At 32.3% G+C, this 24,269-nt stretch overlaps 1 protein-coding gene across 20 annotated transcripts in view; it reads right to left on the bottom strand.

Annotated features, from left to right (window-relative positions):
• LOC118191434 (uncharacterized) overlaps positions 1-24,269 on the bottom strand; it is a 587,182-nt gene that overhangs the window by 241,626 nt on the left and 321,287 nt on the right. For 19 of the 20 annotated variants that reach the window (XM_085821953.1, XM_085821952.1, XM_085821944.1 and 16 more), the window contains exons 3-5: positions 23,419-23,517; positions 13,143-13,340; positions 4,651-4,836 (exon numbers count right to left, since the gene is read on the bottom strand). In XM_085821953.1, the coding sequence (XP_085678079.1) occupies positions 4,651-4,836; positions 13,143-13,340; positions 23,419-23,517 (483 nt within the window). Of the gene's footprint in view, positions 1-4,650; positions 4,837-6,359; positions 7,509-13,142; positions 13,341-23,418; positions 23,518-24,269 lie in introns of those variants that run through there. The other variant, XM_085821946.1, reaches the window with a different exon arrangement.

Below are 24,269 nucleotides of genomic sequence, written 5' to 3'. Positions count from 1 at the left end.
GACTAGCCAGAATACAATGTAAATCCATCATTGTTCTGAGCCACTGTTGTTTCAGCTGCTTTGTGAAAATTTATATAAAGCAAATTTTGTGATGGTGTTAACAGGTTCTTCCAGCAGAAAAAAAAAAATTAAAACTGTGCCAGTTGTGCAGTCTTATTGTGCAATAAAAGTTATTAAACTCTTAGACTTTCAATTAGTTATGCACAGAAACTGCAGAAATACTAACAAACCATTTAAAATCAGTTATAGAAAAGCAATATATATATACATTGGATTTTGTGGAGATTTACAGATGTTAAAACGTAAAAGAGCAAATAATATTTACAATAGATTGAAGAATAAAACTAGGATGAAATACTGTTGACATTGGCTGCGATGCTCACATCGTACATAGCTACCTTCAAAGTGCAGTTAATGTTCTGCCTACTGAAACAGAAGCTTTAATCAATAAAATTGATAAACATTTTCACATTTATATGAATAGACTCACTAAACTAGAAGAGTATTTTGAATTTGTAGTCGTAGAATATAAAAAGGTTCTTCAATATGGCAACACCTGTTTTCTTTCACTAATTCCAGCTAATGATAGAATACTTGAAGTTCTAAATCGTATTTTATTTACAAAAACACTAATCAGTGATGATAAAACAATATTTTAATAATTATTGTGGTGAAAATGTATTTGTATCAGAGCTTACAGTCTTATGAATATGGGAATCATTTTCACTAAGACAATACAAATCTTGGCATTCGCCAGCGACATTTTTTTAGTGGGTAGATTCAGAAAATATATCATAGAATCATTGAATTTACTAGAAGCTGTGGCAAGAAAATTAGGCCTAACCATAAATGAAGATAAAATATTTTGAGAAACTGCCCATAAATCAACTAATCTGTCGCCATTGACTGTGAACAACTACACTTTTGAAAATGTCGCACAATTCAAATATCTTAGAACTATTATCACTAATAATAATGATTTATCTATGGAAATTAATAATAGACTTCTCATTACAAATAGATGCTATCATAGTCGTAAAAATCAGTTCAAATCTCGATTTATCTGCCGTAATACTAAAGTTAATATATATAAAACCCTTTTATGCCCCATCATAATATATGGCTGCGAGTGCTGGGCAATGACTAAAATAACTGAAAGTAAACTACTGATCTTTGAACATAAAATACTAAGAAAAATATTTGGTGCTGTTTGTGAAAATGGTGTTTGGAGATAAAGGTATAATCATGAAATCTAATGAAAATTTAGACAGCCTGATATTGTCAAGGTCATAAAATGCCACAGGATTAAATGGTTGGGTCCTTTATGCAGAACTAAAGACTCGTATTTATCAAACCTATGGGAGCTAGAAAACAAGGAAAGCCACCAATTAGGTGACTTAATGCTGCAGAGTATGACATTAATACCATACATAGGGTAGACTGGAGAAGTATTGCCATGAATAGGTCCAGATGGCATAGACTGATTGAGACGGCCTAGGCCAGCAGTAGGCTGTACTGCCTCAGAAGAAGAAATGTATTTGTGGTTTGTGCAAAAGCAAAGCAAATTATTTAATAAAGATATTTTTATTACCAAAAGCACAAAAGTGAGTGCATCTGATATTGTCAGTGAAACTGGAAAATTAAAAACAAACCCTGAGGAAAGACAATAAATTCATGCCTCAAGAAGGAAAGTAGAAAAAAACAGATTATAAAATAATGGAATTATTAATATGAATAAAATCTTACATGAGTATTTCATGATCGATCTTGTATAGAGTTTTATGATCAATCTTATATAGAGTTATGGGAAAACAGTTTTGGTGGAGGAGAATTTTTCACTTAGATAAGTAAGAGTGCATTTAACATAGCCTCAAACTGAAGTTTCAGGTGACAAAATTAATGAAACTATCACAAATAATACAATAAAAATAGATCACCTTTTTGATAAAATAATGACTGCAAACAGTAGTCATTGATGAAGAAGTGACTGGTTAACAATTTATCAGATTTGGAAGAATAAGAGTTGTGAAAAAACATGGATACAACTTTTCAGTCATCTCAAAAAAAAAAAAAAAAAAAAAAAAATTCATTGCTTAATATTTTTTTCCCAGGTACCAGAATACATTTTCATCATGCCAGGTACATTCACTATTTGAAAGAGTATTCTCAATAATGAATACCATATGTTCTGAAGAAAGAGGTAAAATGACTGAATCGACCATAAAAGCTTTACTGAGCTGCAAAATTAACAGTGAACTAAACTGCACTGAATTTGAAATTTTGACACCCTTAAAAGTAACAAAGAATTTTTACAGAAACATCACACTAGTGATAAATACTAATAACTTAAGAATTATGTTTAGCTTAGTTATTATCTTGTATTTTGCTAATTTCTTTATGTAGCCTTTTCAATCATAGGTACATTTCTTAATAGGTTTTATTTTCTGTTGTCAGTATTTTCTCAAAATTGTCCTGGTTGAAGCAAACAATATTATGTCAAGCCTAAATATAATATCTACTTTGATGAGCACATCGGGCCTTTGATAATGATTTCTCTTCCTGATGCTATTGGACAGAGCCGTACCTAGGGTTTTCAGCGCCCAGGAACACTTGAAGATTTTGTGCTCCATTCTGTGTGCCAAGAATGGAAAATATTTCATTCTAAAATTTCATAACATTAATTTGATGCCTCCTAGATGCTGCACCCGGAGACAGATGTCATCCCTTACCCCACCCTAGCTACACCACTACTACCGGAATGAAACTGAGTCCCCACCTCTATCCATATCAGCTGGTGTTCAAAATCATTCAAGACTTTGAAATGACTCTCACATGTGAAAATAGCAAGATCCATAATAATTACTTACAGATAATACTTGATGTCCTACTATCATATGCGGATATCGGTCTCTTTTTATTTGCAGAATGTTAGATTTTTCTTTATTACTACCCCATTCAATTTTTGTAAATATCATCAAATTATTGATAAATTGCCAACACAAGCCATCTTCAAATGACTGATAGTCTTAATGGTTATCAAAATGTTAGCAATTCATGATTACTCATAATTTTCTTCTCATTAGATGATCTCAGAGCATGTCACACATTAACATATGTTCTTCTTTTTAAAAAATATTTAAAATGCTTGATTTAAATGGAAGTGAAAAAGATGCTCTATTTTTCTTTCAAAAAAGATGTATTTTGATCTGCATTGAAATATACAAAAATGGCCATTAAATAAAACTACATAGGGAAATGTTATGAAAGGGATATGTTATGAGAACCTGATTTGGTACTGATATCAGCTAAGTGGTAGAAGCGACTCAGCTTATAAAAAATACATCTATTAACTAGAACAGTTTAATGAAAAGTGTATTCCCTACATCTAATCTGAAAAAACAAATAAGTAAATAGATGGCCCTGAAAAAACTGTAAACATAAACAAAAGTCTATTCGTATGGGAAAAAACAAAGCCAACAGATTTCTTTCACAATACTGGACATTTAATGAGTTAGGCTGACAAATTGATGAATTTTTTCTCACACAGGTTCCAAAGAGAAAGAAAAACCACAGCATGACAAAAACCATTAACCATATATAAGATCGATAATTTAATCAGATTGTTGCCAAGTATGTAAAACAGATGAACTGGGAAAAGCAAGTTAAGAAACATTTTGCTGCAAACCAAAAATTTCGTTTTCTTGGTCAAACAACAGCTGCTCATACAAAAAATGTTGAAAGACCATGGTACTCTGGTAAAGTGGCAGAATAAAAATCATTGTAGAGCACAGTTCACCATCATCATGAGTCTTATACTGCAGAGTTAATGAGACACTCATTTTAAAAAATCTATAATAAAATATCTAACTAGCATCAACAATAATTACACAAAGTGTGCCATTTTTATCGCATTTACATTTTCCCATGAAATTATACATAATGCATGAATTTTCATGAAAAAATATACCCAGAAATTTTACATACAATCATGCAGTTAAACATTAAGTATATGACAACACATCCATGCTAATATTATATTAATAATGCACTGAAACTTATGCTTTTTTATAAAAAAAAAATCCTGTAAAACTTTTTCTCTTGAACATGAATTAAAGCAAAGAGATAAAAGATGCTGTCACTAAAAAAGGGCCTTTTTTTCCTGAACACTCTATATGCACTAATACATTTAGCATATAAGGAGTTTTCACATAAAAGTGAATTTCAATGATGTCAAGACAGAACTTAAGATTTTGCTTAAAGTCAGGAATCATAATTTAAAAATTATATCAACTCTACATCTTGCAGTTAAAGTTAACAGAAGTATTTTACTTGTCCAGTGATCTCGAGAGCAATTCAATGCTCCCAAAGTCTAAAGGATTGGAATTCTTGAATCTAGCACACGGGAGCTCTTTTGCACTAATGGTAGAGAATTTGACTCGCATAAAACAGACCTAGGCGCTGTTGCATTTCTCACTGGTGATAATGGATAGTGACATGAGCAATTCATATGATCCCTACACTTGGCATAATAAGATATAGTTATTGTAAATAAAGTAGAATATTAAAGATGTAATTGCATAATTATTAGACTTACATGACCAAAAAATTTTTCATGTTTATTATCCATATGTATAAAGAATGAAAGCAAACCTTTGAGGTAACATCTGGATTGTGATCACTTTGTAAAAGTAAAGTTGCAGCTTTGCAGTCATCTTTTTTGGCAGCAATGTGCAAGGCTGGTAATCGTACTCTCCCTTTGGTATCATTTTCTAAAAGAACAGCAACCACTTTATCATGGCCTTGTTGCAATGCTACAGCTAATGGGGTGAAACCATCCTAGAAAAAATTAAATATATTAGCAAATATAAATCAGGACTACCATAAAGAAGAGTAAAAATGCATAATAATTAAATAGCCACCCCCATTAAAATAAGAGACACTAAACAAAGTGATAATTTTCATAGCTAAATTGATCAAATATTTGACAGTGGTGATAAACTAAAAGTCCAACACAAGAAATTTCACTAAACACATCAAAAACTTCAAACATCTAAAACGTCTTTTTATAAAGCCAAGTAAAAAGAAAATTAAATTTATTTTTAACTTTTAAAACATAATTTTTTTAAATACCTTTAAAGAAATACTGTAACCAATTAAAAATTAATTGTCCTTAGAAGGTTTTTCATGTACAATTTTCATATTATTTTCTCCAAAAAAATCAGCATTCCATTATTTAAATTTATTAATATTCATAGCCTTTAAAAAGGACTGTAAATGTTAAAAACAAAATCTGAAAGTATTCAAAATACTAGGTGAACCAAGAGAAGTCTTGCAGTTTCAGATGCCTCAAAGTACCCTTTATCAAGATTGATACATAAAAACACTCAAACAACAGCCTAAGTCTTAAAAACAATTTAAAGTATTTGAAAGATTCAAAGACTTCATTTAATACTTCTCTCAACTTTCACTCAAAGTCACACGTATTTCTGCATATCTGTTCTCCATCTAATAAAATAAAAAATTGTTTTATAAGTACAATGATTGAGACTTGCTTTTCACAATCCTTTCACAATCAATATCTTTTGATTCAGATTTCAACCCAAACTGCATGCACAGCTTTGCCTAGCTGTTGAAATTTTACTCATTTGTGCATCTCTCATGTTTAATTTCGAATCCAGATTTCAGGTCTCATAAATTGTCTTTGATGCTGCAAATTTGCTCTGAAATTTGGTTCAACAGTTAAATTTTAAAATTAAAAATTACAATAGAATACCACATTTTAAATTAGCTTTCTTAATACAGGAAATCTAGGGCTTAGAAAGATAAGCAAAATATTAAATATAAGACTAAGAACTTATTTTATACATGATTAAAGCTTGGTTATTGTAAATGATCAATCTGTAGTATTTTTTAAAGGAATAATAAAGTGGAACTTACATATAACAGAATGTAATTTAGATAATTATGAACAAGTAGATTTAAAGACAAGTCAAACAAAAACAAATTCCATACGAATAAATAGTCACCAAGAAAAATGAATGTTTGATGTATAAAAAAAGGAACATAGTATATAAGTTAATTGAATATATTTCATTAAAATTTTCATCACTAAAATATTCACTCATTATATATTTATTTCCTTTTCTGAACTCTAAGCATAAAACTGCTACTTTCATTTTTATTTAAATATGAGTTGGTAAAAGTTTCAATCAAAATGTAAACTCATATACATCATTACATTCATACAAATAATTTAACTCATTAGCACTTAACAAGTATATATTTTTGTAACAGTCATATGAAAGTCTGCTTTTTTTTTCTACATGCAGTTTTTCACAGTAAATCATGGGAGGGCTCACTTTTCTGAATAAAAATTGGACTGCATTTATATGATACACAGCCATGAAAGTCAGCCTTGTAGGCAACCTAATCCAATACAACTGTAAACTGAAATCCTAGTAAACAGTAGTCACTGCAAAAAAAGTGATTTTATTCGGTTACTATTGGCAGATTTATCAATATAAATTTAAAACAAAACATATTTTTTCTTCAAATTGTATTTTGATCAATGAATAAAGATTCAAATATTGTTTGAATATCTGCAGAAAATTTCTGCTTATTAAATCTGTTAATTTATGTGTTCAAGTTGCACAAAAACTGTCTTCTGCCTATTTTTTAACTTCACAGTTTAATTTTAGAATTACCATATTTAACATATTCATACAGCAATAACATAGTATAAATGTAAAGAGAAATAATGAATCTCTTTAGATCCATACTGATGCCATTATACAAAATGTTCCCAATAATACATGAATATTAAATAGGATTTTAAAAAATAGTTCATCTCTTGAAACTCTACAGCATTCTATAGTCAGATTTTCAAATCACAATTTTCAGTTAGTTTTGTGAAAATTATTGCTTTCTACATGGCATTCTGAAAATACATTAATAAAAATTAAATAAAAAATTACAAAAAAATCGGTACTATTCCATTTCGAGGACCGAGTAAAAAATTTCAGCGAAAATGTATGCGCAAAAGCGCCAAATCTAGCTTACGCGCTGATTTCAAATAGCGTAAGTTTAGGTAGTTCTATATTTGTTAAGACGCCATTGAAATACTAGTTTAATTTTTAAATTCTTTTTTGATATTTGATTTAACAATTTGGGAATTTCCCATGACGAAAAGTCTGCAATCCATGTACACATCGACCTATTTTCACTTTAAAAAAAAAATCCCAGAATTGCACAAAAATGGCACTGCGCCTATTTCACTTAAAAAGTAAAAGAAATTTGACAAAAATCCAACTGTTTTTACCCTTGTAAAAAGCGCCAAACAAATAAGTGGACGATTCTGCACTTTACCGAGAATTTTTCCAAAGAAAAGGCATCATTCATTACGGGAAATTATGTTTGAACAACCATCGAGATGAAATTATGCTTTAGTGATAACTCTCGGTAGCGAAAGAGCGATGTAGAAATCCGTTCAGTTATGTTTAGTTTTTTTTTTTTTTTATATATAAATTATAATAATGATTTCAAATAGTTATTTACTCTTATGCTTCCATTCAGGGAAGCACTTCCGCAGAGAACCCGGTAAATGTAAACATCGCCACCTTTGGCGATAATAGTTCAAACCTGGTAACCCAGCCGATTTATCGTATTCGCTTGTTCGAAGTTTGCAACCATTTCTCTTGCGTTCATTTTGTTGAAATATCACTGTCGTTGTTCGCATTTGCAGATTTACATTATTCTTCTCTTATTTATTATTATTTTTTTTTTGAAATTTTTAACAACGAATAGATAGAAATATTTTCGTAGATAGAGGCCAGTTCTCGTTTCGGGATGAAAGGAAGAAAATACGGCGGGAGGGGTGAATGCTATTGTAACACGGCTGTTCACGTTGTGTGTTCTTAATTATTAACAGCTCTAAGAACCATGAGGTTTCCAACCTCTAAAATAATTTGTTTCCGTAGGCCGCAAAAATATGCATGTGCAAATTTTAAATAATACTTTTATTTTTATTATTGGTTATTGTCATCTAAAATTATGAGAATAAATCAATTTTTATGGCGTAAAACTTTAACAAGATAATATATTGTTAATGCTATTAAATTGAAATAAAAAAAAATATTATTGATTATCTAAGATGACAGAATAGTTTGATGCATCACCATGGTCATCAAAATTAGCAAACCACTGCTGATGTAAGAAATATATTGTTTTCTGTGTTAATTGGAATTTAAGTCAAATTTTTTTCGTTTCTCACGTTTAACCGGTTAATTTCAATACATTAATACTAATTTATATTTTTAAATGAATTTTTATTTCCGTTATAAACGCTTATATATTGTCTTATGCTTAATATATTCTTTTCTGTGCTAACTTGAATTTAATTCAAATTTATTTTCGTATATCACTATTAACCGGTTAGTTTTACATCTACATGCTTATTATCTGTGAATTTTTACTACCATATGCTTGTTTTGTCTGCTAACTTGAATTTATATGCACTAAAAATCACGTTTACAAAATATCACATTTACGGCTCGGCTCATCGTCGATGAACCGCGAGCTTGGCGAGTAAAAATGCAACAGCGCCAACAGGTTCTTTCCCGAAGCGCCAACGGGTTCTCTGCGGATGAAAGGCCCCATTCAGTTTTGTTTAGCCTTTTTTATATAAATTATAATAATAAAAATTATTATATGAAATTAACCTTTCATCTAAATTTAAACAATTATCTTTAAATAGTTATTTACTATTACACTTCCTTTCTTGCGTTAGGGTTGCCGCAATTATTTTTGGCAGCACTGGCATCAACAATAGTTTGGCGATTTTTTACGATCCTTAAAACGGAATAGTACCCCAAAATCAAATAGTGAAAAGGAATAATGCAATGAATATATTTTCAATGCAGAACTTGAGAGTAGTTACTGTTTGATTGTCTGACTAGGGTTTTCATCCGCAGAGAACCCGTTGGCGCCGTTCCATTTTTACTCGCCAAGCTCGCGTTTCATCGACGCTGAGGTGAGCCGTAAACGTGATACTTTGTAAACGTGATTTTTAGTGCATGTAAATTCTAGTTAGCAGACTAAACAATATATTAAGCATATGGTAGTAAAAATTCACAGATAATAAGCATGTAGATGTAAAACTAACAGGTTAAACGTGATATACGGAAATAAATTGGTATTAAATTTAAACAGAAATTAATTATTAAATTATTAACTTTTGTTATGAATTTTGCTGATTATGATACTTCTCATTTTAACCTATGCCATTTGACATAAAATCAACCTGCTACTTACTAAACCGCTAGCCTGACCAAGTATGTGACATTACGAGACATAAAAAAAAAAGTTACATAAAGTTAGTAAAATGTAAATGTCACTTCTTTCAAATATGCCCAACTATTATAAGTGTAAAATATTTAATGCTACTTGATCAATTACTTAAAGTTTATTTCATTTTCAAATTTATTAATAATTATGTTAATTCATGTTTAGTAATAATACATACTACTTATGGATCTATTTTATTTTTAGGATGGTATTACAAATGTGAAATGCAGGCATCGCTAATATTTTTAATTGAATTTATTCAGTTCGCGTTTACTCATAGTTCCTGAATTTTTTTTTCATTAATGGTCCTTAATTTCTGTGTGCAGAAATGTGTATGAACTCTGATTAACAGTTTTCAGCATTTTTTTTTTTTTTTTTTTTTTTTTTTTTTTTTTTTTAAAGTTACTTGCATGCAGGTTAAAGCAATTTACATTGAAACAAATACCCATCCTTTTCATAATTTATTTCACAATACTAATAACCTTCAACAGTAATCAAATTTTCTTCAGTAGCATTGTTAATAAAACTTGAACATTACACATTTCATTACTTTTCAAGAGTCATTTGAACTATATTCCTTACACCAGCAGTGGTTTGCTAATTTTGATGACCATGGGAATACATCAAACTATTCTGTCACAGATAATCAGTAATAAATAGTATTTATTATTAAAATTTAATAATCTATTTATGTCACACCTGCCATCCTCTGAAAGGTTATTGTAAGAAAAGCATTAACAATATATTGTTACAATTTTACGCAATAAAAATTGATTTATTATCATAATTTTAGGTGACAATAAACAATAATAAAAGTAAAAGCATTACTTAATTATTTAAAACGCACATTTTTGCGGAGCACGAAAACGAATTATTTGAGCGTTTCGAACCTCATGGTTCTGCGTGCGTACAGCTAATTAAGAACACAACGTGAACAGCCGTGTTACAAATTAGCATTCACCCCTCCCGCTTTATTTTCTTCCTTTCATCCCGAACCGAGAACCGGGATCTACGAAAATATTTCTATCTATTCGTTGTTAAAAAATTAAGAAAAAAAAATAATAAATAAAAGAAGAATAATAGAAATCTGCAAATGCGAAGAACCACAGTGATAACGAAACAAAATGGACGCAAGATGAATGGTTGCAACAAGCGAATAGGTTGAATCCGCTGGGTTACCAGATTTTAAGTATTATCGCCAAATTTGGCAATGTTTACATTCACCGGGTTCTCTCCGGAAGTGCTTCCAATCTGACTATGTATAACAAAGTATGCAAAAACATCCGCTTTATCACACATATAACTTTGAACAGAATTTCTTAGCGAAAACTGGCTTGAATTTTTTACAAAAAAGAAAATACCATAGAAGCCATACTTACGGTTCAGCAGCTAATATACCAACCATACTTACGGTTCAGCAGCTAATATACCGACTATACTTACGGTTCAGCAGCTAATATCCCAACCATACCAGATGTACTTCAACACGTATACCAACTGACTGGATTGATCCTCTAAAAGTCACCCTACAGGTTAATCTTCAATTGGGGGTCTAAACAGTTATAACTTTCACACTACTCAAAAAAAAGGGGGGAGGAAATATTTCGAGAAATTTGTTGCATTTTAATTCAATGATTTTAGTTCTGAAAATAAAATTTGTGGAATATTGTTTGGGCACAAAAGCTGTTTGTATTTTAATTGAAAGAAACTGCTTCCAGTTCTAAATCTAAACGTCCCTTAATAAAAAAAAAAAGGAACATAATTAATGCTCTTCATTTTCTCGGTTAATTATTATTACTGGTTTTTGTACTAAACAGATGAATTTTCAAGACATGTAATGCCGCACGAAACTACGGTAATAAATCCTTATTGTTTACAAACAAAAGTGTTTCCGCTGATGCCACTAATTTTCTCTATAAAATTAGGCATATTTCTTTAAATATCTTTTCAAGAACAGAGCCTTAAATCGATATCCTTTTTTTTTTTTTCTCCACACAACGCACCAAGAATATGAAGCGAATATCAAATTTCAATTCTTATTTTTCAATTCCTTTGTTCATCACTAGAATGTTTCGCACAGTCCTTTAGTCTCTCCCATAAAACGGTGAATACTTTTAGAACTATGTATGAGGAAGAAATAGCTAAACCAAATGCAACAGTTTATTTAAAAACTATTTAAACAAAATGCAACAGTTTATTTAAAAACTTTTATTTTTTGTTCTGTCAAGTTTCTAAAATCTCTAAAAGTTCACTCTAGTTTTAATCAGTGATGTTTTGATATTTCGTATGGTGAAATGATGAGTTCAGAGATGTTCTCGGATTACCTTTTTGTTGTTTACCTTTGTTACTAATCCCAGATTGTCCAGCAAAGCTAGAGATTCTCCATAAACCCAAACATATCTAAAAATTCTAAAAACCATAGAGGATCCCGAAGGACTTCATCTTTGTTAAAATCCAAGCAAGATAAAATATGGGCCGGGGTACCCATGTCAGCTTTACACCAATGGCACTCAGGGAAGATCTTCTGTTCTCGCTGAAATGTGAGTGCTCTAATATGAGCACTCATGAAGCGCGAGAAGGCCGTCTGATATTTTCCAGGCAACAGCTGATAGGGCCCGTCCAGGCTTTTTCTAAAATACCACAAGTGATTGGGGGAGTCCTGCCAAGTTGATCTAATTCCATCTTCCAAACAGAGGAGATTTCGCTATATGTAAGAGCCTCGCAAGGGCCCTACCCCTCTACGGCAGCAATCCTGGACAAGCAGCCCTGGACAGCAGTCCTTTCATTGCATTTCACAAGAAGCTCTAAGATATTTAGGCTTGTCTTGTCTCATATCGCTGTCCAATTAGATAGATGCTTATTCAGTTAGAATCCAGACATCGTGTAATTGTTTCTCAATTTGGTACGCATATTGTATTGTAAGCTCCTCCTGATAGCAATAAGCTCTGATCTAAAAACCGAACAAAAGTGGGGATTTCTTATCTTTAATTTCACAGAACCAGTAGAAGTTGGTATGAACACACCACTGATACAAATTCCCTCACTTCCTCTAATATCACTGCTATCAGAGTATATCTTCAAAGAACAAAAACTCGGATTACGAGAAACGGATTTAAAATTATTTAAATGAGACAGGAACATGCCCGCATTCCTGCATGTACAGAACTGTTTTTAAATGTATTTAAAATAATGAATGTAGTATAGCTATTTCGGAGACAACACTTACCTACTGAGCAACTTTCGACCTAAGTTAGCCTAAAGGCAACAAACGGAATATGTTACTCAGAGGTAAAACCATCTACTAACTACTAGCCACAACCTTAGGTAGAGGCCAAAACAGATCAGTCGGGCATTAATTGTCAAAATCAAATTTCAAAGTTTACTTTAGTACAATATACAGAGTTACTTGGATATATTGCATACACTCAAGAAATACGTCTGAAGTTATTATATTAAGATTTTCCAGAATAGTTAAGACAGGAAAGCTATTTTGGAGACAACTAACTATACCTATATTCAAGCGATAATCATATACGAAGGAGAAATATTCGAGGCAATGCCTTAGACGAATGCAAAAATACTCGCCTTATACCACTGCTTTTGCTTTCGCTCGCAGCCCTGAAAATAATTTTAGTTCTTAAAAACACAAATTCTCAATTTATTTTATGTTTCCTGCTGAAAATTAATTATGAATTAATAATTATTAATAATAAATTCAAGTGCGTAAATGCATCATGTATGTAAGGTAATACAAATGAAGCACATGTATTTCAAGTAAATTTTTCTAATTTTAATCTTACCTCAGTTGCAAGGCTTTGATTCGCCCCATTAGCTAAAAGGAACGAGACCACAGAATCATGATTTTCTTGAGCTGCCATATACAATGGCGTGAATCCATTTTGAGACTGAACATTTACGTTGGCACCCAACTGTACTAAAACTCTAACTACTTCCTCTTGGCCAGCAAGAGATGCAATATGTAGCGCTGTATTTCCCTTCTGGAAAAAAAAAAAGAAAGAAAGAAAGAAAGAAAAAATTTAATGCTTTTATGGTTTATAGATTATAACTAGTAGAATCTAAAAGTATTTATTTTCTGATTCACCATATACTGCACTAGGACTTAGACTGCCTCCGTGAAAACATCACGCAATACCTTTTTTTTGGGGGGGGTATTCTGGAATTTCTCTAAACTCTTATATGATGCTCATTCAGAACGAATTCTTCTAAGAATGCTGAAAGTATAAATAAATAAAACTAGTATTTTTTTTCTTAAACCATGCACACCGATTCTGATCAAAGTTCTTCCCAAAATGTTTCCTAAATGTTATAGATGGAAGTCCGTGAATTTTACAGAAATATTTTCAACACTCGGTTAGATTTTCCCTTTTTGAAAGTTCAGTTATTAATAAAACTGATCGCCATTAGTCTTAGTGATGCCACTATTAATGAGACTGATTAATAAGACTCGTAATCGGAACGTAATCATTAACGAAACTTCATTTGCGGAAAAATCCTAAATTCGACTCACAAGAGAAGGATACGGCGTTCGAACCATTGATATCCTGTAATCCACTGGAAGGCATCATCTTGATTGTATACGTAATGAATAATTGCGCTTAAAATAATAATAAGGAATAAAAATAAAACATAAAAAGCGCATCGAAAGTGGCAACAAATTTATTAAATAACTAAGCTTCCAGACAGGAAAATAATTTTCAAAGCAACCACATTATTTCCACGAAACTAAATGGACTTTTGGACCCATGCATAAATACAAGAAATTGTTGTTTTGATTTTCATGAGGAATAAAATTAAAGAGATGCCTTGAAATGCACCATAAATTGCGAGAAACAAATATTCTCCATCTGCCAAAAAATGAAACAGCAGCCAACATTACTGTAGAAGAAGCTGTATAATGGCTTTCATAAAACGGCTGTGAATCCTGAAGACAGCAGGTTAGTGATAATGAGCATTAGACGTATGAAGAGGGCCTGGCAAATAATGCTGGATCTGAGGGCTCGTCTATAACCCCTTCCCTCAAAAAATATTTTTATTAAAAAGAATACGAAAAAGAAAGACAGGGGACTTCAAAAATGTAGTCATAAAGCCCCTTCTAGATTTCCGATGGTCCTATTGACCAGGTACTGGTATTACCCAGCTGCTGGTATTAGCAAAGTTACTTATTATATTTAACGGCTTTGTATTTAGCATTTCTTTCTTAAAGAAGGTGATGATTATATTAAATACAACGAATGCTACGCATAGTTTGGCTTGTCCTCGATCAGGAATTTTGGATACTTTTGCCATCTTCAGAGTTCTTCTGTCAAACGAAAGTACAACAAAGTGATGAAAAAACAATGCATAAATCCGAAATGAATTGCACAGTGGTTTATGTAGCTGGAAAGAACTCAGAAAGTTGTATTTGCCTGAAAGATTGACGCGGAATAGATCTGGGCTTTTTAGACTTCCTTCAATTATGAATTACCCCTTTACTGCGGCGCTCACCCGGCATAACCCCCCTAATATTTCTTTTTATGGGAGTTTGTGAAGGAAAGAGTCTATCGAATGCCGTTGGCGGATGTTGCACATTTGCTAGCCTGAATTATGGAAACAACTGAATTATTGTCCCACCAGTGATGCTTTTCAACTTGTAACTTGAAATAGAGTACCTCCTAGACATAGCACAAGATACAAATGGCGCTCATATAGAAGTGTATTAAAATTTTTAGAATGGTTCTTTCCACCTACGTAAATCACAAGCAATAAACACCTTGGTTTTGGATATATGTGCCTTTTTTTCCACGGTACCATGCCCCAAAACCATGTGTATTAAATATCATGTACAATAAAAATGAAATTTCGTTAATTATGTGATAAGAACTAAGACAGTAATCTGTTCATGTTTCAGTTAACTATATTGAAGAATGTTACAGATTAACTTTCGAGCAAACGATTTCTTAACCAATGTTGTATTTAAAATACCACGTGGCAAACTCAAAATTAAAATTACCCCTTTCAAAATCTGTTTAGAGTATCAACGACTGAATGTCATTATAATTGAAAATTCAAGTGAAATTCATCCATAGTAAAATCTGATGATGCCAAAAATATCATGATCTCAAGTTGTGGTGCTGCGTGGTAACAGTTGCCACGCAACCAACTTGCCCGTAACAGTTGCCACGCAACCAACTTGCCCGTAACAGTAGTAGTGACTGCTATGAACTGGAAATTACACAAACTCTTAAGAAGGGTTTAACTCCCTTTTTATTCCACTTTAGAAGTTACAGATGCGTTCACTTGACGCTCACAAACTACGCCGAACCAGCGGTTAAATAAAAATAGAAAAGTACAACTAAAAATAAATAACAGGATGAATAAATAACAAGTCACTACCTACGAGGCTCTATAAACGTGACTAACTTAACCGCGTTCTAAGATACAGCTGAGATTTCAGCAAACGTTTAGAATAAGAAGTTGAAAGATTCAACTAAGTGCCGAAGTAGGCACACAGGCCGAAACGCGCGGTTCTTAAACTTCTACCAAGCAACCTTCACGCTCGTGAATCAAGAAAGCACACTTACAAACTCGTTTCCCTTCTATTTAACTCAAAATTACTTCTGCTAAAAATTTGAATACTCTGCGCGTTCTACTAAAATTTACATACTCTGGCATTGGCAATTCCAGGGGAAAATAAAGGCTTGACAGGAAAGATAGCTTAAACTTAAAATAAATGTTAGTTAAAATAAATATAAACCCTACAAAGTAAATAATTTAATGTACTTTAAAACGTGTACATTTAGTTAAAAAAAAACCTAAATAGTACTTAAATATATTGTTGCATGCGTACGAGTTCGTAATGGATTGAATGCACATAGTACCGATGATAAAATTTATTTCCCCTTACAGTTCTGGAACTTTCCACAAAAGTGCTCGCACAGCTCTTTTCAGTATCACAGAGCACAATCAGTACTTCCACTTCAAACTACTAAAAACGTTAGACACAACGCAATGCAATGTGCATTTAATAGGCAAAGTTCTCACGGATATTTCAATACTCCAAAGTCAACTCTGATCTAAAAACTGAGAGCTGATGTTCTATCCGGTCTTAGTTTTCCAGTCAATGTCCGAAGATCTCTAGCATTTTTAAGTTTATGAAACCACCAGAGTCCGTAAATATTTTAATGAAGAGAAAGGAGTGTCAGGGTCTGAAATTAAGCTCATTTTAAGTTTTGTAGGCAGTCAACGTCCGAAGATCTAAAGCATTGTGTTTAAATGTTTGACCAGCAATGTCCGAAAGTATGTGTATTGTGAAAGGTGCGTTAAAGTGTCAGAACTATCCGGATCGATAAAAATTTTAAATTGTGGGCAATCAGCGTCCATAACAATTTTAAATTGTGATCAACAGTATCTACAGGTTCCAGGCTTTAACCAGGGCACCAAGCCTACAAAAGGGGGGGGGTAAATACCTTAGATTTTTTATGTTGAGGCAATGAAATAATTTAAATTATGTCTGTAATTTAATTTATACAAGTTCACGTAATTCTTTATTTTTAAGCCGACACTGTTTTCTGTAAAGCTTAAAGAAATGTGCTGCTCTGGTTTTGTGTTTCAAATAAGAAAGTATAAATTTTAGAAATTTGAACACTGCTGAAATTAAGATATTGTTTTCTGTACATCTTAAAGAAATGTGTTGCTTTGATTTTGTATTCCAAAAAAGAAAGCATAAATTTTAGGAATTTGAATTCGTGTTAATAGATCTATTAATGCCTGAAATGATGATGAGATCTGCAGAAATTAAGCTTATATAATTCATTTTGTAAGAGAGAAAGAATTAGTATAAATCTGAAGGTTCTATATATTAGCTGGTATTCTGACATATAATTTCCAAGTCGTCTTGAATATTTTAAATACTAGATTTTCCATTAAGGAGTATAAAACATTAGTTTGTGTAAGAATTATAAGAACTGAAAAGTTTTCAGTTGAACGTATTAAAGGAAAATACTAGAAATCCTTAGTATCTTATTTTTAAATTATTGTTATATCAATGTTTAATTATTACATATTTATACATATATTTTATAGTATTTATACATATTTTTATATAAACTACAGCTGTACTTGATATAAGCCAGAAAAGCAGGCTTATGACTACGCTTATGTAAAAGGGATACTTTTTAAAAGGTTTAAACTTAATACAGAAAAATTTAGCTTCGAATTTACTCAATTCTCCACCCCCCCGAAAAAAAAAAAAAGCTCAAACCACTTGGAGAGATTTTGCCTTTGATTTAAGGGATTATTTTGAAGAATGGATCGCAGGCTTCGTAATTAAAGATTCTGAACAATTAAAAGATTTCATGATAAAGGTTCAAATGAAGGGTCGAGTAAATTTCGAAGTGCGTCGGCATTTGATTGATGAATGGTCGAAGATAGCGTCTCGAAATAAATTAGCAGAGTTATTAGAAGACTTAAACCGTACGTGAATACTAGAAAAACGTCACTCCTGTTCATAGTTCGGAGTCACAAAAGGGCAATAAAAGGCAGTCAAGCTTCAGAGATTCTCAGAAGTATATATAAAATTTAGAGGGAAAACTAGATATGTCTCCTAAAAAAAGGAATCTTCCCGAATCATTTTGATATACCGATGGCTCAACCGATCACTTAAGGCCTTAATACCCAAAAGAATAGAAAGAATTCAAATCACCAACTATTGTTAATAAAATGCATGAGAATGAAGAAGATTATTTAGCGCTACACACAACAGTGGCTGACGTAAACGGGTCCGATCTTCCAGCGTTGTGGCATTCTAAAGCATCTATTGATATAATATGCCAAAAAAAAATCATGACTCCTTCAATGTTGACAGGAGAAACTGTTTGGAAACAGCCTTTTAATGTAGCGCCGACATGCTTACGTCTGGCATGCGTCGACATTGAAGGAAAATTTGGATGAATAATAGCAAAAGCACTAGTCATTCGAAACGAGCTTGATCAAGGATAATAACAAAAGCAGTAGTCATTCGAAACGAGCTAAGGAACCAAATGGCTGCAAAGTTAGAAAAAAAATCTAATCGAAGTAATCTTTCTTTCAAGTGAAAGCGGTGGAGACTCGAATTCAAGAACTCCGTCAGTCCGAAACTGAAAATACGGAAAAATGTCAGGGAAGAAATGAAAGTGACTATTTTATAGCCCCAAAAGGAAATTCCGCCCCTCGCTAAAGATAAACGTCCCTTTGTCCTGAACAAAATAACTGAAGGACGCTACATTGCTCCTGCCCGACACAGAGGACCATGAACTACCACTTTTTTCAATACATAAGACTCGGTTGTCTCACTCGTAAAGAGAAAGTGAGAATTTAAAATCACTTTTTGACGTAGCGGCGTTGGATCGCAAAGTAGCTCTCCGAAAAGTGTTTACAAAATAGGAAACTGGCTGTTATATGAATGTCACGAAGACCGTTTAAGGAATGCACTGAAATTATTGGGAGTTCCCAAAACGTGTCGAACAAAAGTATTAAGTTTATGCCATGAGCAGATCTCGGCACATCTGGGAGTAACAAAGTTAAAAGATCATCTCGCGAGATATTGTTTTGGCTCAAATGTTATCAAGAAATGGAAGTTTATGTTCGAAGCTGTGATCCTTGTCAAAAAAGCGGGTAAACCTAACTAACAGACACAAAAAAAAAAAAAAAAAAAAAAAAAAAAAAACCCACCTCTCAAACTAGTCTCCGTAATATCAGAAGTATTTTCGAAAATAAACATGGATACATGCAGACATTTATACATCACGACTAAGGAAAAGAAATATGCACTATGCTTTATTTATGAGCACTCTGACAACCGAATTTTTTGAAAGTTTCGGTATTAAAGTTAGTCATAGTTCGGTACGCTACACCCAGTCTAATCTGGCGGAGACATTTCATCGTGCCATAAAAGAATACTAAACGTTTTATGTTTGGAGGCTGGTTCTGATTGGGAAGAGGTATTACCATCGACCTTTCTAGCCTTAAGAACAGTGACGCATGAAAATACGGGCTTCACACCTGCGGAACTAGTCCGTAGAACTAGTGGAAAAAATTTGCGTACTCCAGAGATGTTGTTATACGAACATTGGACACATACACCACAGGAGGAGCAACTAGTAACCGAGTATATTTTTAAACTCATAAATCGCCAAAAGAATTGGCAAGGGCTAGCAGTTGAGTAAATACAAGATCAACAAATCAAAAGAAAAAAAGGGATTATAATAACATAAAGCGAGAATTTCGAAAGTTTAAGGCAGGTGATTTGGTGTTGATTTTGACTACTTTCAAAGTTTTGGGTTGGAAGTTTCAAATTTTGGGTTCACTGGCCGGGACCGCGGAAAATTTAAAGTAAAATATACGAAACAAATTACATTGTGACCTTACCAGGAAAGAAAGAAAAGTCCCGAATTTACCATATCAATATGTTGAAGCTATATTATCAGAGACCTGATGAAATCAATTATTTGCCTTGCAGCAAAAATGATTCTGACCAGATTGATACTGAAATAGATTTTTCTTACACTGATACCAATCCTAAAGTTTATGATTATTCTGACGCTATTAAAAGTAGTAATTTGGAAAAACTATTAGACTCTCCACAAAGAGATCAATTACATAAATTATTAAATAAATAGTCGTAGTTTTTCCGTTTCAGGAATGACACCTCGTAGAACATGACATTGAAGTTATCAAGCCGGTAAGATCCAAGCCGTATCGAATGTCACATCGACAAAATGAGACTTCAAAAAGAGAAATTCAACGAATGCGTGACGTAAAAATTCCTGAGGTGGAGGGAATCTAACTACACTTCTCCGATAATACTCGTAAAAGCTACTATTCCTTTTATTCTACAACAATTTTATTATTTATTTTTACTATTCCTTTTATTCTACAAACCAATGCATCTGATCATGGAATGAGAGTTGTACTAGGCACAACTCTTTAGCAAGAGACAAGAACATCCAATTATATTCCTGAGAAAGAAGTTTTCAAAGGTGGGAAAAAGATACTGCATTACCAAAAAAGGTGCCAGCCTCGTTTTCGGTATCTAGAAACTTCACTATTAGCTAGATGGACAGAAGTTTACTGTGTAAACTGATCATAATCCTCTCATCTGATTACGAACTAATGCCAGTACTAATCCTCGACTAATGCGATTCGCTCTTGCTCTTCACCCATATAATTTCACAATTACTCAGGAAAACTCAGTGAGGATGCCGATGCGTTAAGCCGTAAAACTTGAGATTATATTTCTATATATCTATTTCTTACGGTCTGTGTACGCTTGTCTAAATCTTTATAGTATTTTCAGGATGTATACTATATAATACTTGTTTACAGGAAAAAAACGTAAGATTCTATTTTGTCGGAGAGTAATTAAAGCTTAGTCATTAGTAATTGTATTATTTATTTTTATTTTTATTTTATCTTACTTTTTTCCCACTGGCCTCAAAGTAAGTTTCAATTTTAATCCTTGGTACTTAACCCAGAATAGTGTAAATATTTGTGTTTTATGTTAATTTTTTTTTTAAATTCCTATTATTAGCCACGCTGTCCCTATATCTTGTTCAAATTTTTAATCGTTAATAAAATACTTTTTATTCATTCACTCAAGTTCAAGTACATTTTTTTAAACTTCTAGTGGATGACACTTGATGTTAATACGGTTGTTTCACATTTTAAAAATTTTTAATTAAAAAAAAATTTTTGTATATTTGTATTTTTAAAATTTCTTCTTTGTTGACCTAAGTAGGAATTGACTTTAAATTTTTTAAAATTAATTATTGATTAATTAATGCAAAGACGCAGCTATCCACCAAATAGGCACTCCAATCTCTATGCCGTGGCCAAAGTCAGCATTGAAATGCAAGTTGAAACAACTTGCAAATGCACAATGACAACATCAGTGAGACCACGGACAGCAAGGAAGAGGAACATATGAATTTCTCCCTAAAAGTAGATGAAAACATCACTTTTTCATTCTACTTCTTTTCCCAGTACATCTCGGGCCACGGCCCATTTCCACTCTACTTCTACAACAGACACAAAGCCTCCTCTGACAGATGTATTTGCGGAAGCAACGGAGACCCAGAGCATTACATCTTCAACTGTCCAATGACGTCTGTTCACCATATACGTCATCCAGGCAACCCAGGTCTAGAATTCAGGCGATTTCTAATCAAAGCATTTAGTCAGATAAAGAACATCATCGACTACTTCCACAGACAAAGACTCAATATCTGCCACCCTTAATCTTCAATCCTCTCATTCTGCAATAATTTCAGAGGGCCATTGTTATCTCCACCAAACACACACTTCTAACGTGCCTTCAGTCTTCATTCATATCTGTGCCTTACCTCCATACCATGATATTGTATCTATTTATTATTACGAACTTTATTGTATCTCACCTACTTATGAACATTACGATCACCAAATGTAACAATATGCAGCTGTGTATATCCAAATGTATAACATCTGTATCATTGCATGTCACCTTGTTTAATTCTCAAAAAATACGAAAATGTAGAAAACAGGGGTAATACCATTTCTGCTCATAGCGACGATATGGTGCCCCTTGTACTTGTTCCTGCCCTGTCCTGTTAATATAGTTTGCTAAACAAGCAAATATTTCCAAACGCAAATGATAATTCTTCCGATGCACTTTCATTTGAAACAGAAAATATCAAGAAAAATACATACAGATACATCTTGCATCCACACACATTGTAGATATAGTACTTCAATGCACAATAACATTGAATCGTCTTTTTATTTAGAATCAGAAAATTAAATTTGGTGATTATATGCATTTCATTATTTTACGTTATGTAAAATTAGTAATATATTATACATATACTATAGCCAATTTTGGATATATGTAATTCAAACTTACATTAATTAATATTATTTTTTAAAAATCTGGCTTTAAACAGCATGCCCTTCATGAAAATTTGTTACGTTATGGGCCCTGTTTGCTTCGCTAGAATATTTCATATTTTCGTTTTATTATTTAATATCCCAATTTTCGATTAAGTATTTACTAAACATTTTCATTCGAAAGGTTGTATAAATTCAGTCTATTGAAAGTATTTGAGATATTAATGCCAGTTTTAAAGGTAATATAGCGTTATTAACTCGTAAATTTATGCAAGTTCAAAAAAGGTTATGGTTAGGTTAGGTTATTTAATTACGGCAAAGCCTCGAGGGCTATCTGCCTAAGGGGAGGGATGCCTTCGTGGGGGATTTTCTAAGGGAAACTGGCTCATATACACCAAGTTCAAAAAAGATATATAATAAATTTATCATAGACAGTCTATTGACATTAGCAGTCAGAACATTTTTGTGAGGTTGACAGCGAATTATTGTTGAATTCTAACTTAAAATAGTATACATGTATATAATATACATTATTAAAACATAAACACAAAATTTCTTAGTATTATCAAATGATACTTTATTGTGTGAAATATTACGGAAAAATTAATACCTGAAATACACAAGAAATATAATGGTAAAAATTTTGAACTGTATTTTTCTCGATTTGTTGAAATCTTCAGCTTTTTTCCATTAAGGTACTGCTCCGTATGAAGAATTAACACAGTACAGTATACACAATTCTCAGCTATATTTGAAGCCGCAGACTAATCTGAAGCTTCATCATCATTTAATTGCCAATTATGTAACTGATTATGAAAATGTGATTTTTTTCCCAATACTTAATTCTCAAATACCAAAATTAATATACAGATCTTATTGAAATGGATAAGGGAAAAGTACAGCATATAAATGATTAATCTTTAGAAAATTATGCATGTATTTTGAACATTCTTATGCAAAAAGTATATCATTAAACACAATTTTAAGATACTTTTAGATTTGATAATAATTTAAGCTTTTAAATCATCAACAACAGACAACATATTATCAGTTTAGACAACATATTACATCAGAAATATACCGATAAAGCAAACGCAAGGTCAACATAACATCTTAGTATAAAGAATATAATATTTATTAAACTGCAAAATAAAAAATAAAAATTCAGTCTATTACCTTTGTCGCAGCATTCACGTTCGCTCCTCTTTTTAGCAGCTCTGTGACAACACTTACATGGCCTTCTTTTGCTGCAAGGTGCAAAGCATTCAGCCCATTCTGAAACAAAAATTTAAAATGAAATTCAAAACCTAAATACACTAGTTCGGCATGTTCAACATTCATCCCACTTGAAAGTAATGAGCGAAACAAAGAAACTAAGTTACGAAATATGCTATCTCACATGCTTAGAATTCAATGTATTCTGCAGGCTAAAGTTAGGTACCTAATTATCCTGGTTAATGTTCAATGTTCTGGTCAGTTCATTCTTAGGAAGGGATGGAGCTGAGTTTCTATATACACTAATTTACGCCATTAATATTCAGCCCACTCTGAATGTGCACCTTGAAATGAAACTAAGCATCTGATACACTAAAGCGCAAACTGTGCGCAGCTATTAAAAGAGAGGGGAAAAGCTGTTCATAGAATATATATTCATGCTAAAATATCTGTCATTTGTGGACGTGCAAGTTTAATTACGCACAATTTACTGAGGTCCAAAGCACTTTTTCAAAGCTGTAGAAATATAAGGATTACAAGTTACAAAGCGCGCGCTAAACTGGAAGCCACGATATAGAGATAGTATTTCATTTCCAATTCGGCCGAATTTAATATTCATCCACTAATCAGAGTAATAATAATTAACAACTGAATTTCAAAAGTTAGTTTACAAATACGAATGTCGGATTTGACTCACAGCTAAGGCAAGAAAGCACGAGTTTTATTGCTGTATCATTTTTTGGCATATTATATGATGCTACACAGTACAAACTATTTCTGCATTGTTAACATGTTTCAAATTTAATATTCTT

This window comes from Stegodyphus dumicola, chromosome 8 (genome assembly GCF_044657685.1).
Source record: "Stegodyphus dumicola isolate Sdum_Otavi_A_Nest chromosome 8, ASM4465768v1".
Classification (NCBI taxonomy): Eukaryota; Metazoa; Arthropoda; class Arachnida; order Araneae; family Eresidae; genus Stegodyphus; species Stegodyphus dumicola.
Note: the sequence above shows the minus strand (reverse complement) of the source record. Positions and strands in the feature narration are given on the sequence as shown.